This window comes from Chiloscyllium plagiosum, unplaced genomic scaffold, assembly GCF_037043375.1.
Source record: "Chiloscyllium plagiosum isolate Xiang-an unplaced genomic scaffold, Cpla_swu_hap1 HiC_scaffold_12, whole genome shotgun sequence".
Classification (NCBI taxonomy): Eukaryota; Metazoa; Chordata; class Chondrichthyes; order Orectolobiformes; family Hemiscylliidae; genus Chiloscyllium; species Chiloscyllium plagiosum.
Genome location: NW_028270150.1, coordinates 79,380,640 through 79,396,181, shown reverse-complemented (window position 1 = coordinate 79,396,181; position 15,542 = coordinate 79,380,640). Strand labels below are relative to the sequence as shown.

Sequence of the window (15,542 nt, the reverse complement as noted above, 5' to 3'; positions counted from 1 at the left end):
CATTCATTTCAAGAAGGCTAGAATTCAAGAACAGAGGTCTACTGCTGAGGCTTTATAAGTATAAGACTTTGGTCAGACTCCACTTGGAATATTGTGAGCAGTTTTGGGCCCCATACTGAAGGAAGAATGTGCAAGCATTGGAGAGGATCAAAAACAGGTTCACAAGGATGATCCTCGGGAAGAAGGGCTTGACTAATGAGGGACAGTTCAGTACTCTAATTATATACTCAGTGGAGTTTAGAAGGATGAGGAAGGTCTCATTAATACTTACAAAATACTAAGAGACCTAGATAGATTGGATGTGGAGAAGGTACTTCCACTAGAAGGAGAGACAAGGACCTGGGGCATTCCCTCACAGTGAAGGGATGACCCTTTATAGCAGAGATAAGGGACAATTTCTTCAGCCAGACGGTGGTTAATCTGTGGGACTCATTGTCACAGAAGACTGTGGAGGCCAAGTCATTGAGTGTATTTAAGTGAGAGGTAGTTAGGCTCTTCATTAGTAATGGGCTCAAGGGTTAGGGGGAGAAGGCAAGAGCATGGGGTTGAGAAACATATCAGTTGTGATTTAATGGCAGAACAGACTTGATTGGCCGAATGGCCTAATTTTGCTTCTGTATCTCATGGTGTTACAGAGAATCAATGAATCCTACAGTGACTAAAGGATATGAGTTTTTTTTTAAAATGCTTCAAGGGTGGTAGTAGATTGTGAATGTAAAAATTGCAGCTCAAGAACTTAACCATCTCAAGTAGATTTTTTCTCATGGGCAAGTGATTTTCCTTTAGCACATTTTAGCTTAGTTTTTTATTTAAGAACATAGGACGGCATGGTGGCTCAGTGATTAGCCACTGCTGCCTCACAGCTCCAGGGACCCGGGTTCAATTGGGCGACTGTCTGTGTGGAGTTTGCACATTCTCCCCATGTCTGTATGGGTTTCCTCCCCGTGTTCCAGTTTCCTCCTACATTTCAAATATGTGCAAGTCAGGTGAATTGGTCATGCTAAAAAAATGCCCATAGTGTGTAGGTTAGGTGCATTAGTCAGGGGGAATGTAGGGGAGTGGGTTTGGGTGGGTTGCTCTTCGGAGAGTTGGAGTGGACTTGTTGGGCCAAGTGGCCTGTTTCCACACTGTAGGGATTCTATGACATTAGGAATGCTAAAGAGGGATAGCTATTTTCAAAATATTTCAGGAAAATATAAACTGACCTTCAATGATAAATTCAAGATTCAAAAACAAGGAGAGATAAATCAAGTTTAGGCTCTGGAAGGTGCACAGCCATTTTAGATTAAATGAGTTCAACACTGAGGCGGTAACCATGCGAAATGGATAACCCAGGAACACAATAAACACTGAACATGAAGAAGGATTTAAGGGAGATGCAGATTGGTATTTGCCAGTGATTGTAGAGTATTAAGTTTTTAGACCAGCCTCCGAGAAGACAAATGAATAACATACTAGAATCTAGAATCAAGATCTGTGCTCCTCCTTACTGTACGTTGAAGGAACCAATCACTGCTCCCAACTTCCTCCCCATCACTGCTGCTCCTAATTCCTCAATCCCCCTATCATTGCTCCAATCCTGGCCTTGAACCCAATTATGGACTCCAGGACTCCCAATTCTAAATCATGAAGTGTCTCAGACACTCTCCAATCCCTATATACCCTCCAAAAAACCTAGTGCCTTCAGCATTCACAATTCTTATGCTAGTTTTAAATCCATCAATATTATAATTCTATTTCTCATCCGAATGAAATACAGGGCATATTGAAATATATGCTGAAAATGTGTTGCTGGAAAAGCACAGCAGGTCAGGCAGCATCCAAGGAACAGGAGAATCGACGTTTCGGGCATAAGTCCTTCTTCAGGAATTCCTGAAGAAGGGCTTATGCCCGAAACGTCGATTCTCCTGTTCCCTGGATGCTGCCTGACCTGCTGCGCTTTTCCAGCAACACATTTTCAGCTCTGATCTCCAGCATCTGCAGACCTCACTTTCTCCCCATATTGAAATATATGTTTGGGAGAAGATTTGTAGCTCAGGTGCTCATTGTTGTGGTTCTGTTCGCTGAGCTGGGAATTTGTGTTGCAGACGTTTCTTCCCCTGTCTAGGTGACATCCTCAGTGCTTGGGAGCCTCCTGTGAAGCGCTTCTGTGATGTTTCCTCCGGCATTTATAGTGATTTGCACCTGCCGCTTCCGGTTGTCAGTTCCAGCTGTCCGCTGCAGTGGCCGGTATATTGGGTCCAGGTCGATGTGCTTATTGATTGAATCTGTGGATGAGTGCCATGCCTCTAGGAATTCCCTGGCTGTTCTCTGTTTGGCTTGTCCTATAATAGTAGTGTTGTCCCAGTCGAATTCATGTTGCTTGTCATCTGAGTGTGTGGCTACGAAGGATAGCTGGTCGTGTTGATATTGAGCAATATTAAAATATAGTTTGTATTGAAACAAACTCACATGCTGATGCATTTTCAGTGTAAATCCTCAGTTGTCAGTTTTTCTGGAAGCTATCATTCTCTCTTCTGGCCTTTTATTTAAAAAAAGAAAATGTGGTTTGTAACCCACATTCCCCATTTGTAATATCAGGAAAACAAAGCTTCATATGAGCACAGCAGGAGAAATTCTCCACAAAATGACTGCTCCCTATCTCTACCCATGCTCTAAAGCATGAATCACAGCAAAATAATGATTGAAAGCTACCAGTCAAGGTATTGCAGTTACTTTCATAACATTCAAGTGTGCATCATAGAATCCCTACAAGTGCAGAAACAGGCCATTCAGCCATTAAGTTTGCACCAACCTTCTGAAGAGCATCCCACCCAGACCCAATTCCGCCCCCCCCCCCCAAACCTATCCCCATAACCCTGCATAAACCATGACTCGTCCACCTAACCAGCACATCTTTGGACAGTGGAAGGAAACCAGAGCACCCAATGGAAACCCACGCAGACACAGGGAGAGCATGCAAACTCCAGACGGACAGTCACCCAAATCAAACCTGGGTCCTTGGACCTGAGAGGCAGCAGTGCTAACCACTAATTTAGAACAGTATTAGAATTTAGTATAATATTTAGATTCAAACAGTTCCCCACCATTATTATGATAGATCTGACAATATATGGGGCAAGGAAAAATGAAGAATAAATTAGGTTACCTGAAGAACAAAAATAAGCACTTTAAAGAACAGAAGCTATAAAGTGCACATCATTTTGAATGTTATGGTCAACGAACAGAATACCTAACAGGCTTTTAAATGCTAGAAAATAAAAGGTGGTACATTTTCATAGCTCAATCAAGGCAGGTACATTTTTAACTTGTCTACTTTGCTGGCAATGCAAAGATTGAAAATATAAGTCCTGATTGTCTATCAATCCTCCCTAATATTTCCCTGATGTGCAATAGACCAGAGATTCACATCAGAGGTGAATAGTTCTACTCAGGAAATCCTAAAGTATAGATTTTACCCAAATACCACAAAACTTCAGCATTAGGATGTGTTTGAACTTTTCAGTATTCCCTTTTCAGTGGTCAACTCAGCACCGGAGAGTGGATTAGTTGCTTGTTGTTCACCTCACCATCAGAAAACTGGGTGGGTTTGAGATGTGTTTGAGATTGTTGCTGTTTTTAACTTTCCACCCAACCCAAGCCACCCAGCTTAAGATTACCTACTGGGCATCTTATTTGACTGAATAGAAATCTGATTTTGTTTTCTGATGGCTAGCGAAGTCACACCATGTTGTGTATGTTCCTCAATAGGGAGAAAAAATAAAATCACTGGGGTGGCAGCTCAACCTCAATGAATGAAGCTCATAAAAGGGTAAAAGCTTTCAAGAAAAAATGTCTGCTCTGAGACACAAACAGTGAATGCAGTTAGCAAGAGGAGAATTGCATTGGGCCCAAACCCAACAGATGTGTCAATTTATATGTGACTCAAGCAAAGAGCTGAAGCAAATTCGAACCCATTTGATGGTTGAGAATTCACTTGATTAATTGATAAAAGGAGTCAAGAAGGTGAAACATTTTGTCTTACACTCATCAAAACTAGGAGGCGAGAAGCAGAGTTGAAGAAAGGGACATCATTTTATGCAGCATGAGAAGAGTGTGTTGATTGGTTGAGCCATCATTGGCATGGAGATGCGGCAATAACAATTAACTGTCAAACTTACACCCTGACCAATCAGAGTCTATCTGCCTGGTCTGAGAATTCTGATTGACAGTTACTGTTCTGGCTGCACCTCCATGCCATTGATGGCTCAACCAATTAGCATGCTTTTCTCATGCAGTATAAAAGACTGTCATTTTTCTCAAGTCTGTTTAGTTATGTCTGGCTCAGTTGATTCACTTAAAAAATGGTAGCAAATGAGTCTGAATCATTTGTATTTGAATACATTATTAGTCATTGTTTGAAACTTCTTAAAAAAATCACTGAGATCAAAAATGGAAATGTTATGCATTGATACAGCTAGCTTTATTGAAGGCACACTTACACAACACAAACACCATTCTTCTTGTATAATAACGACACTGAAGACTTGTACTCCACAACTAGCCAAACTGCTTACCAACTGTTTTGATTTGGCAATGTTAATAATCAGGTCTTTTATTGTTTCCACTGTTAGGAAAAACACAGTATCAATCGAAATAAAACTTCTAACAGTACCTTGCTAGAAAAGATAGTAGTGGACACCAGTAACCTACACTACAGGTGACATCTGTTCACATTTGCATCTGGCATGGCTATGCTTCCAGAAGGTCCTCCAAAACTTATCTGCTTTTGGATGTATTCATTCTGCCCTGGCTACGTAATAAGGCTGTTTGTAAGGGTAGGTACATCTCAAGAGAGATCATTGCAATGCAAGTGTCATCTGGCTACTTTCAGTAAACAACATCGAATAGAGAGTTAATGCAAACGTCAATGCTTGACAGTATTGTTCAATGTCATTAAGGAAATAGAAAGAACTTGCAGTTACTTAATAACTAGTCACATCATGAAACGGTATTTTACCAGAGCCAATGGATTAACATTGAAGCATAATTACTGTTGTTAAACATGCAACATACCAGCAAATGAGTACATATTAATTGAAGGTGAATATGTGGTCAGGTGCTGAATAACCAAAATTACAACACCAATAGAGTCATAGTTACCCATTACAAAATAAACTTTTTTGTTGATTTGTTCTTGGAAAGTTAGTATTGCTGGCAGGATCAGCATTTAGTCTGATCTACAGCTGAACAGCAAACTCGTTATAAACTGATGGCAAGCTAAATACTATGATGATCATTGCAGGAGATATGGGGCTGCCTTTTCCTTAAGATGGTGGTTTCAGCAGAATGGCCATCTAACTGTGTCTTCAGTAGTGTTCCAATCCAAGCCCATTTCCCTGGTTTGTTTCTTAATCCCTGTGCACAGCAGGTTTTCTGCCACAAGGAGAGAGAGTCCATTGGTGTTAGTGAGGAAAGTATAGCAGTGCCGCAGCATCACAGGAGGTGGTGAGGAGCAGATGAACCATGAAGATGCCATGACCTGAACCCAGACAAATAAGCCAAAACACAAGATGAGGAATATTCTACTTGCTCTCCCCTCTCTGTTGCTGAGCTTTAGGGACATGGGCTCATTTACCCTGGATAAGTGGTAACAAGGGACAGCAGGAGTGAAACAAAATGGGAGATCAGATTTTGGCTTCCAACCCACTTTGGACATTGACATGAAGAAGGCATTTCATGATCAGCAGTTGGGTGAGGGGTGAGGGCAGGGTGGGAGATGGTAAATAGGCCTCACCCTATCATGTTCCTGCCATTTCTGTGGAGATAGAAGACAAAAGTTCATCCCCTGGGAATAATACAATAAATGAACTATTTAACCATAACAGTTGAAGGAACTGGAATAGATTTGATGATTAGTTGCTCTCATGCAATAAGAGTGCAATTCAAAGATTGAAGGATGATGGCCATGACCTGCTCTCCATTCAGCTTAATGGAAGCGAGATTGTGCAGTGCAGGCACCTCATATCCAAAATTTGCTATTCACTTGGATTACATGGTCACAGTGTTAATTTTGAAAAACTCTTCCAGTTTTAATAGAGATTGTTTAATTGTACAGCAGGAGACATGCACTAAAGGAGTAACTTTGCTTCTGGGAAGCTAAGAATTCGACTGGTAATGATGAGTGGCAGCAGCAGCAATGAAGATTTGCTCTGTTTGATGTTACTACCTGTATTGCTCTAAAACAATGGATTTATTATTTTGTTCTAACGACAGTAGTGTCAATGATTTAGTGAGACCACCTGACCACATTACTTTTTACCCTCAAACCATAAGTTCCCCTTAATGGACTCCATTATTCTGAAAGTAAATCAGACCCACCTGTATTATAATGTTTTGTACAATATTTTAGTTCTTTCTCATCCTTAAGAAGAAACTGTGGAAGGGTCAGTCCTTCTGCAACCTGCACAGGCTCTCCATCCAGCCACTCAAAAATCAGATCATTCATTGTGTATCCAACTGCAAGCCAACACAAAGGAATCAATGGGAGTTTTTATTGAATCAGCAAAAGACATTTCATGAAACAGATGGCTGAAGCATGCTAAAAGATATAAAGAAAAGTGATGGAAATGAAGACTGGCTTACTGAAGCTTTATCTTCGTCCGATGAAGATGTGTTTTCAAGGATATGAACCATGGACGATGTGCAGGATGTTGGGTATGGTCAAGGGTATAATGGAAATGGTCGGAGACAGATGTAAGCCAAGCATTCCAGTCATCTAATGAAGATGAAGAAAAGCAACTGTATTGGCTTTTATTTGAAATGTTACAAATCAAGGACAATAGCACATTGGACTGAAGATTATATGCATGATGTTAAATTAAGATAATAGCACATTTAAGAACGTACATGATTATTCTAAAGTTTTGGTAATTTGTTGTTGGTAGAGATGCAATAACAGTTATTGACTTGTATACATGCTCATGGATTCCAATTACTTACAGCTCTCCAATTGCATCGCACATGTCTGCACATCCATTGGAAAATTTTTCAAATCCATTGGACAGGATAACGTTAGTGTCAGCCTGAGAAAAATAGGCAGCATATCAGGTAATGAGTTTCCTACAGAAGACCAAAAAAATGCATTGATCTGGAATTATCTTCTTTCGTATCTTCTTTGTAATGGTGGATTTATACACTTCAATTATTGATACAAAGGAATTAATTTTGCAAGGTTTCCGTACTCGTGTGGAATCTTTTGAAATGGGACTGGTCAACAGGGATAGTTCTTGGTATTGTTGACTCTGCCATTAATAAGATTCCATGACAGTATTAGAACTTACAAAATTAGGCCGATTTTTACACAAAGTCCAGCTTCTGCTTTTAGCTTTGCCTCCCATGGTGTAGAGACATTAATTATCCTAATCCATGTCAGGCTTTGTGATTGGAGTCACTGTTTCACTTTTGTGACCTGGATCCATCTCCACAGAGATGGGTGTGAGGGTAAGCTGCCCTCGGTGCAATACATTTGATTTAATTTCAACGCAGTTCTTGAAGGGGATGAGATCATGCTGCAGAATTGCTTCTTATTTAAGGGAATTTTTTGTTGATCTCCAGGAAAGGACTGCACATTATTTCATTGCACTGACAGATCACACAAACAAATAAGACATTTGTGGTTCTTTATGACATTTTGGTGCAAAGATTTGCTGAATGTGGAAAACTGCTTTGCCACAGAAGTTATCTTTTTCATAAAGACTGTACTTGATTATAATGCAATTTTACACCCAGAGGTCAGAAGGCAGTCGCTCTGAGAAAAGGAACATCATGCTGTCTAATAATGCAACGTGATCGAATTTAACTGCTGTTACAGAGCAGGCGGACAGTAGCAGGCCAAGCAGAACTGACTGACCTTGTCAGCAGGAGGCCTCAAGCTGTGGAGAAACTTGAGTCTCTTTGCAATTCTGCAAGCCAGCAGCCCACTGGCTCCTTTAACATTAGCTGCTCTGATAAGGGGGAGGCAAAGGCCGAGTGGTATTGTAGTGGCCTATTAATTCAGTGACCCAGGTAATATTCTGGGGACCTGGGTTCAAATCCTGCCATGGCAGATGGTGAAACTTGAGGTCAATAAAAATCTGCAATGAAGAGTCTAATGATGACTGTGGAAACTGTTGTCGATTATCAAGGAAAAATCCATTCTGACTAATGGAAAGAACTGTCATCCATACCCGGTCCGGCCTATATGTGACTCCAAACCCAGAGCAATGCAGTTGACTCTTAAACTGCCCTTTGGGAAATAAATGCTAGCTATAGCCAGCAACACCCACATCTTGTGAATGACTTTTAAAAAACTGGGCTGCTGGGAGGAGGGGTGAAGTCATTCCAAAGTTGAGTGAGCCTGGACTTGAAGAAACCCAGGTGCACATTTTCAAATCTAGCAATCTTGCAGCTGATACCACGGTGGATTTTGGAACCTGTCTTTTCTCATGAAAGTAAAAGTCAGTATGCATTAATTCAAATCAGAATGCCTTAATCCAGTGATTAGGCCATGTGGGAAAATGCACAGCACTTTAGATTTATCACCATGTCACTTCTGATATTAATTCAGTTCACACACATTCGTTCCTCTTTCGTTCCTCTCCGATCCATTTCCTTACTCTTATTCAGTGCTGTGTGGGTGTCACTGGCTGGGCCAGCACTTACTGCCCAATCCTAGTTGCCCTTGAAGGTGGTGATGAGCTGCCTTCTCTACTGCTGTAGATATACCCACATGCCCTTAGGGAAGGAATCCCAGGAATTTGACGCAGTGACAGTGAAGGAATGGTGATATATTTCCAAATTTGGACAGTGAGTAGCTGGAGAGGAACTTGCAGATGGCAGTGCCACAGGCACTTAATGACCTTGTCCTTCTAGATGGCAGTGGTTGTGTGGAAGGTGCCATTTCTTGGTGAATTTCTGTAGGGCATTTTGTAAATGGCACACTTTGCTGCTACTAAGCATGAATGGTGGAATGAATGAATGTTTTTGGATGTAATGCCAGAAAAGTAGGCTGCTTTCTCCTCGATGGTGTCAAGCCTTTTGAGTGTTTTTGGAGCTTCATTTATCTAGGTAAATGTGCAGTATTCATCATACTGCTGACTTTAGGTGACAGAGAAGTTAGAAGGTGAGTTACTCACTGCAGGATTCTTAGAGTCTGACCTATTCTTGTGCCACAATATTTGTATATCTTGCCCAATTCAGTTTCTGGTCTACAGTAATCCTTGGGATGTTGATTATGGGGGCTTTCAGTGCCACTGAACGTCAAAGGGCATTGGTTAGATTATCTTTTGTTGCATGTGATGATTGCCTGGCATTTGTGTGGTGGGAAAATTACTTGCCACTTCACAGTCTAAACTAGGATATTGTCCAGGTTGTACTGCTCTTGAACATGGACTTCCTCAGTATGTGAGGAGTGCTGAATGGTGCTGAACATTGTACAATTATCAGCAAATGTCCCTACTTCTGATTTTATGATGGAGGGCATCATTAGTGAATGAGCTGAATGAGCTTAAAATAGAATACTATCCTGAGGAACTCTTGCAGAAACATCCTGGAGCTGAGAACACTGATCTGGATACTTAAATATGCCTCTCACCAAATTTGGGCTCACAATTGATTCTGAGCCAAACTTCATTTGTCAGACAAAAGCAGAATAGTGTTAGTCCTTAGCATAGTGCAAAGTGCAGTATTCTGATTTTAGGGTCACAAGTTCAGTAGGCTTTAATGCTCTTTAGAGGCCAGTTTTAAAGAAATAGTACTTGAGCAATGAGTTAGTTCCAAGCCATTTTGTTCCATTTAATTGTGGCACGATGACTTAGTGATGAGCACCGCTACCTCACAGTTCCAGGGACCCAGGTTCGATTCTATCTTTGGACAACTATCTGCGTGGAGATTGCATGTTCTCCTCATATATGCATGGGTTTCCTCCATTGGCTAAATTGCCCAGAGTGTCGAGGGACATGCAGGCTAGGTGGATTAGCCATGGGAAATGCAGGGTTACAGGGATGGGGTGGGTCAAGGTAGGATGCTCCCTGGAGGTTCAGTGCACACTCAATGCGTCAAATGGCCTGTTTCCACACTTCTATTCTACTGGGACATTACATAAGTATGATTGATTGTCAGTGGTAAGAGCATATTAGAAAACTCTAAACACTAAAAAAAAAGGAATATATGCTCATTTTGCCATTGCAGACCCATTATTTTCAGCACAATTTAGCAAAGACTCTTTATCCAACATGCTAGCTTGTCTTTACAGAAGATGTTGGGTCTATTATATATCAAATATTTTCCATAAATATTTGAGATAAATATATGTGGCCCACTCCTCCACACTTTGTACCACAAGAAGTAGAAAATTCACTGGGCAAGTCTTATTTTTTAAAAAAAGTCCCACATTTTCATTATCGCTTATAGAATTTACAAGAAAACACAACAAACTGGAAACAAACAAAAGACATTCAAAGGTGGCAATTATTCAATGAAAACACTGGCTCTTTTTCTGGTACTTACTGTCAAGCTCTGTTATAGCTTAGTGTAGCCTAATGAGATTCAAACAATACCATGTCATTTTCTGTATTCAGAGAAGCAGATGTTGGCCCTACAGCCTTATTTTGTCCCCTGGGTAAAATATTTTGTACTGATATTCATTAGAACTGAGGCAAATGAGTAGAGCTTATCCATACCTCTATTCTCACTCACCAATTCTGGCTCTCTGTCCACCAATGCTGCAGTTTCAAAATTTTAAATTCCTGCTTGGATACCCACCTCCCTATCTCTGTAACTTCCTCTACGCACCAGCCCTCTGAAGTCTCTGCACTCCTACAAATTTTGGGCTTTTCACATCCTCTACTTTAATTTCCCACCATTGACAAGCATATCTTAAACTGTTTTGGCTCAAGATTTCATTTGCTAAGCCTATACGTCTCATTCGCCCTTCTTACTTCTAAAAAAACCTCCTTAAAGCTCTCACTTTGACCATGCCTTTAGTCACATGTCCTAGTATTACTTTCATGGCTCAATGTCAAGCTCACTTGATGACTTTCATAGAGTCTTAGTCATAGAGATGCACAGCACGGAAACAGACTCTTTGGTCCAACTCGTCCATGCTGATCAGATATCCTAAATTATCTAGTACCACTTGCCATATCTTATATCCCTCTAAATCCTTCCTATTCATATAGCCATCCAGATGCCTTTTAAATGTTGCAATTGTACCAGCCTCCACCACTTCCTCTGGCAGCTCACTCTATACACGTACCACGCTCTGTGTGAAAACATTGCCCCTTCGGTTCCTTTTATACTTTTCCCTTCTCACCCTAAACCTATGCTCTCTAGTTCTGGACTCCCCCGCCCAGTGAAAAGGCCTTGACTATTTACCCTATCAATGCCCCTCATGATTTTATAAACCTCTATAGGGTCACCCCTCAGCCTCTGACGCTTCAGGAAAAACAGTCCCAACCTGTTCAGCCTCTCCCTATGGCTCAAACCTTCCAACCCTGGCAACATCCTTGTAAACCTTTTCTGAACCCTTTCAAGTTGATAGTTTGTAATGACTTGCTACATCTAACGCACATATTAGAGCAAGTTGTTTTTAATATAGACATGGCTTAAATAGTATTTTTTGAAAAGAGAAATATACTGCTTCTGAGCAAATGTAAATGCTACTGAGTGAAAGATCTGCAAGTAAGAAACATCATTTTTGGCTTCCTTTTTTTTGATTTTCCACCTCCTATTCACTGCAGTCACTGATGTTGCAGTATAACTCAATGGGTGCCAGGAAATCCTTGACACTTCACTCATGCCCATTTCTCACAGGTGAAGTTACAGCAAGAGGCATAGGTTCAGGGTGAGACAGGAAAGATTTAAAAGGGACCTAAGGGGCAACCTTTTCACATAGAGAGTGATGTGTGTATGGAATGAGCTGCTAGAGGAAGTGGGTGAGGCTGGTACAATTACAGCATTTAAAAGGCATCTGGATGGGTATATGAATAGGAAGGATTTAGAGGGATATGGGCCAAGTGCTGGCATTGGGATTAGGCATGCACAAGTTGGACCCAGGCATCTGTTTCCATGCTGCACATCTCTAAAACTCTATGACTCAATAGCTCTGTTGTCAGAAAAGACCCAGTTTTCAGCTTCAAATAACATCCATACTCATCCCAGCAATTGCCACTGGACTACAGTTAGGAAGTGAGGTCTCTGACTGCTCTTTCCCTTCACTGGTCTTTCTTAGAAACCCACCACTTCAACTGGGAAGAGCAAATTCATTGCAGACCAGGGAACCTGGGAGCCTCCTAATCTGCATGGAATAGTACTCGAAAATGCAATGTTTTTATTCACTGAGCCTTTTGGAGGAAGTTGTATAAACAGCAATCCAAAAGATAATTAAGTGTGAAAGGATATAACACAGACTACATTGAATGTGCTTATAGTCAGAATTTATCTAAAAATCAGTCAAGAACTAATTCCTCAAAATTATGTTTTCATGTTCGTCTGTCAATGAATATAACAAATTTAGAATCGTATTATTAGAACAGAACTATCAATGTGTTTCATGTGCTGTTAAGACTGGTTTGAGATCATTATTATTTGGAGAAGCAGAGGTTTGAGAGATCCAAATAATATTGCTGGCAGTTTTGTCAAGAAAATGAAGTTTTTCACATCCTAATAAACATGAAATGTTAATGTCTTTGGTAGGTTCTCTTAAAATAGTTCAAACTGCATGTCCAGAGCTATTCTGGAGGTCCCTTGTACAACTTGACTAAAGTTAATTTGGAAAATTGCATGCACATGTTCTTAAGTTTAATATTGATGCAAATTGAAATTGCTTTATTTAACCAAACAATGCATAGCAGAACCAATGATGCACACTGTGGCTTTATACAGTGAAAAATGATTAATCCATAGATTATAGATACACACCTCCTTGGCGTAACAATAGCAATACATCTGTTTTATTCATTCAGGGACTGCTAGCTAGGCTGGCTAGGCCAGTGTTTACTGCTCGTGCTTAATTGTCCTGGAGAATGTGGTGGCGTGTTATCTTCTTCAATTACTGCAGTTCTTAGGGGATCCTGGGACACACATAGTGCTGTCAGGATAGGGGTATTTCCAGGAATTTGAACTAGCAATAGTGAAAGATTGGCAATATAGTTCCAAGTCAATAGTGGGTGTGGTTTGGAGGGGAACTGGCTCATTCCTATGAATCTACTGCCTAGGCTAGTTTTGGATTTTGAACACACTGTCAAAGAAGCCTTTAGTTTTTGCAGTGCATCTTGTAGATAGTACACACTGCTGGAACTACACATCAATGGTGAAGGGGGTGAATATCAAATGTTGTAGACAGGGTGCTAATCAAGAGGGCTGCTTTATCTTGCATAGTGTCAAGCTTCTTAAAATTTGTTTGAACTGCACTCATCCCAGTCAGTGAGGAATATTCTACCACACTCCTGAACTGTGGACTGAGAAGAAAGGAGGTGAGTTACTTCAGTAGTGACGATCACTACTGAAGCAACTAAATGAAGCAACAGGTTGGTTGTAGGATAACACCCTGAGGAACTCCTGCAGAGATGTTCTGGAACTGAGACGACTGACTTCCACCCAATCACAATTATCTTCCCTTGCACTAGATATGATGCAACCAGTGCAGAGCTTTCCCCCTGAGTCCCATCAATTCCAATTTTGCTAGGGCTCCTTAATACTATGCAGAAGAACCTCAATTATCCAAAAGAGATGGGTGGGCACTATTTCGTTCGGATAATTGATTATTCGGTCAATTGATTCAACGTCTTTCCTCTGGTGCTCGGAGTTTTTGTGAAGTTTGCTTCAGGAGACTATGCAGCAGCACACTGCACACGAGACCCCACCCACCCACCCGCCCGCCCGCCCCCCAACCCTGTCTGCTCCCACCCTGCCCCCCCGCCTGCCCCCACCCCGTCCACTCCCAATCTTATCCAACACCCCCACCTGGCCCCAACCCCGCAGCCCCAACCCGCCCCCCCAGCCTCGCACCCCCGTCTATCTCCTGCAATCACCCCCCACCCCTGGGGCAGTCACACATCAACAGTAAGACTGCTGCTGCCAATGTGAGGTAAGTCTCCAAATCGCGCATGTACACACACACACACACACACACACACACACACACACACACACACACACACACACACACACACACACACACACACACACACACACACACACACACACACACACACACACACACACACACACACACACACACACACACACCCCTTTTTGACAGGTTCCACCCTATACAGTGTTGGAGGCATTGTCTGGATGGTTTAGTGTTCACCCGTATGCAGAACTTCAGGGAAAGCATGGTGGGGGGAGAGAGAGAAAGGGCGGGAGGTCAGTCATTTAGAGACGGTGCCTGGACTGTCCAGGACTGTTCTCGGCAGCATGTCAGTGAGCCGAGTTCATTTTTAATCATTGTACCCGCAAACAAAAAGATGCGATCAGGGTTGAAACAGGTCTTTGATGTAATGTTTCTATTGGGACCTTGAGATCCCCTTCGGATAATCCGAAATTCGGATAATTAATATTCGAATAATTAAGGTTCCTCTGTAATTTGTCAAACGCCACTTTAGTGTGAAGTGTTGTCACTCTATGCTCAGTTCTTTTGTCTGTGTTTGGAACAAGTCTGTAATGAGATCAGGAGCTGAGTGGCCCTGGCAGAACTTAAACTGGGCGTCACTGAATAGTTACTGCTGAGCTGGTGCTGCTTGATAGCACTGTTGATGATCCTTTCCACCACTTTATTAGTGATTGACAATAGACAGTTGAGACAGTAATTGGCCGGGTCGATTTGTCCTGCTTTTTGTACATAGGCCACACCTGAGCAATTTTCTGCATTGCTGGATATATTTGTATGTTGTTATTGTACTTAACAACTTAGCACATCTACTTTTGGAGTACAGTGTTATTGCGGGAATGTTGTCAGGGTAGTCTTATGTTATAGCTTTGAATGATAGTTTGACACCTCATTTTTAAGTACACCTGATGCTGCTCCTAGCATGTCTGCCTGCATTCTTTTTTGAACCCGAGTTGATTTTGTGAGTTGATGGTAATGCTGGAGTGAGGGATGATGTTGGAGATTGTGGTTGAGGTTGGAGATTGTAGTTGAATACAATGCTGCTGTTGCTGATGGCCTGCAAATGTAGTCCAATATTTCATAAACATGTCATATGGATGTATTGCTTTTGCGTTAGTGGTACATTCAGTGTATCATTGGACTGAATACTAATGAATGCAAAAAGCAGCACAGAATGTCTTCAAGCCTCTGCTACATGTTATGCAACATAATCTCCTCACCAACACTGCTCAAATAATCTCTTAAAATGAAAAGCATCTAATGACAAACACTGATTAGTAGTTAAATACAAGTAATCTCGCTGTCAGTCTGCTTTATGATCGAATACAGGTATACCACTTGGAAATGTTATGCTTGGGATTTGAGGCTTAGTTTACTTTATGGTCTCTAGCTTTGAAATAAAATGCATATC

The 15,542-nt window shown here is 41.4% G+C and overlaps 1 protein-coding gene across 6 annotated transcripts in view; it reads right to left on the bottom strand.

Moving 5' to 3' along the window:
- Window positions 1–15,542, bottom strand: part of glra2 (glycine receptor, alpha 2) — a 191,360-nt gene that overhangs the window by 80,620 nt on the left and 95,198 nt on the right. For all 6 annotated transcript variants that reach the window (XM_043700568.2, XM_043700570.2, XM_043700569.2 and 3 more), the window contains 2 exons: window positions 6,982–7,064; window positions 6,361–6,498 (listed from right to left, as the gene is read on the bottom strand). In XM_043700568.2, coding sequence (XP_043556503.1) covers window positions 6,361–6,498; window positions 6,982–7,064 — 221 coding nt within the window. The remainder of the gene's footprint in view (window positions 1–6,360; window positions 6,499–6,981; window positions 7,065–15,542) is intronic.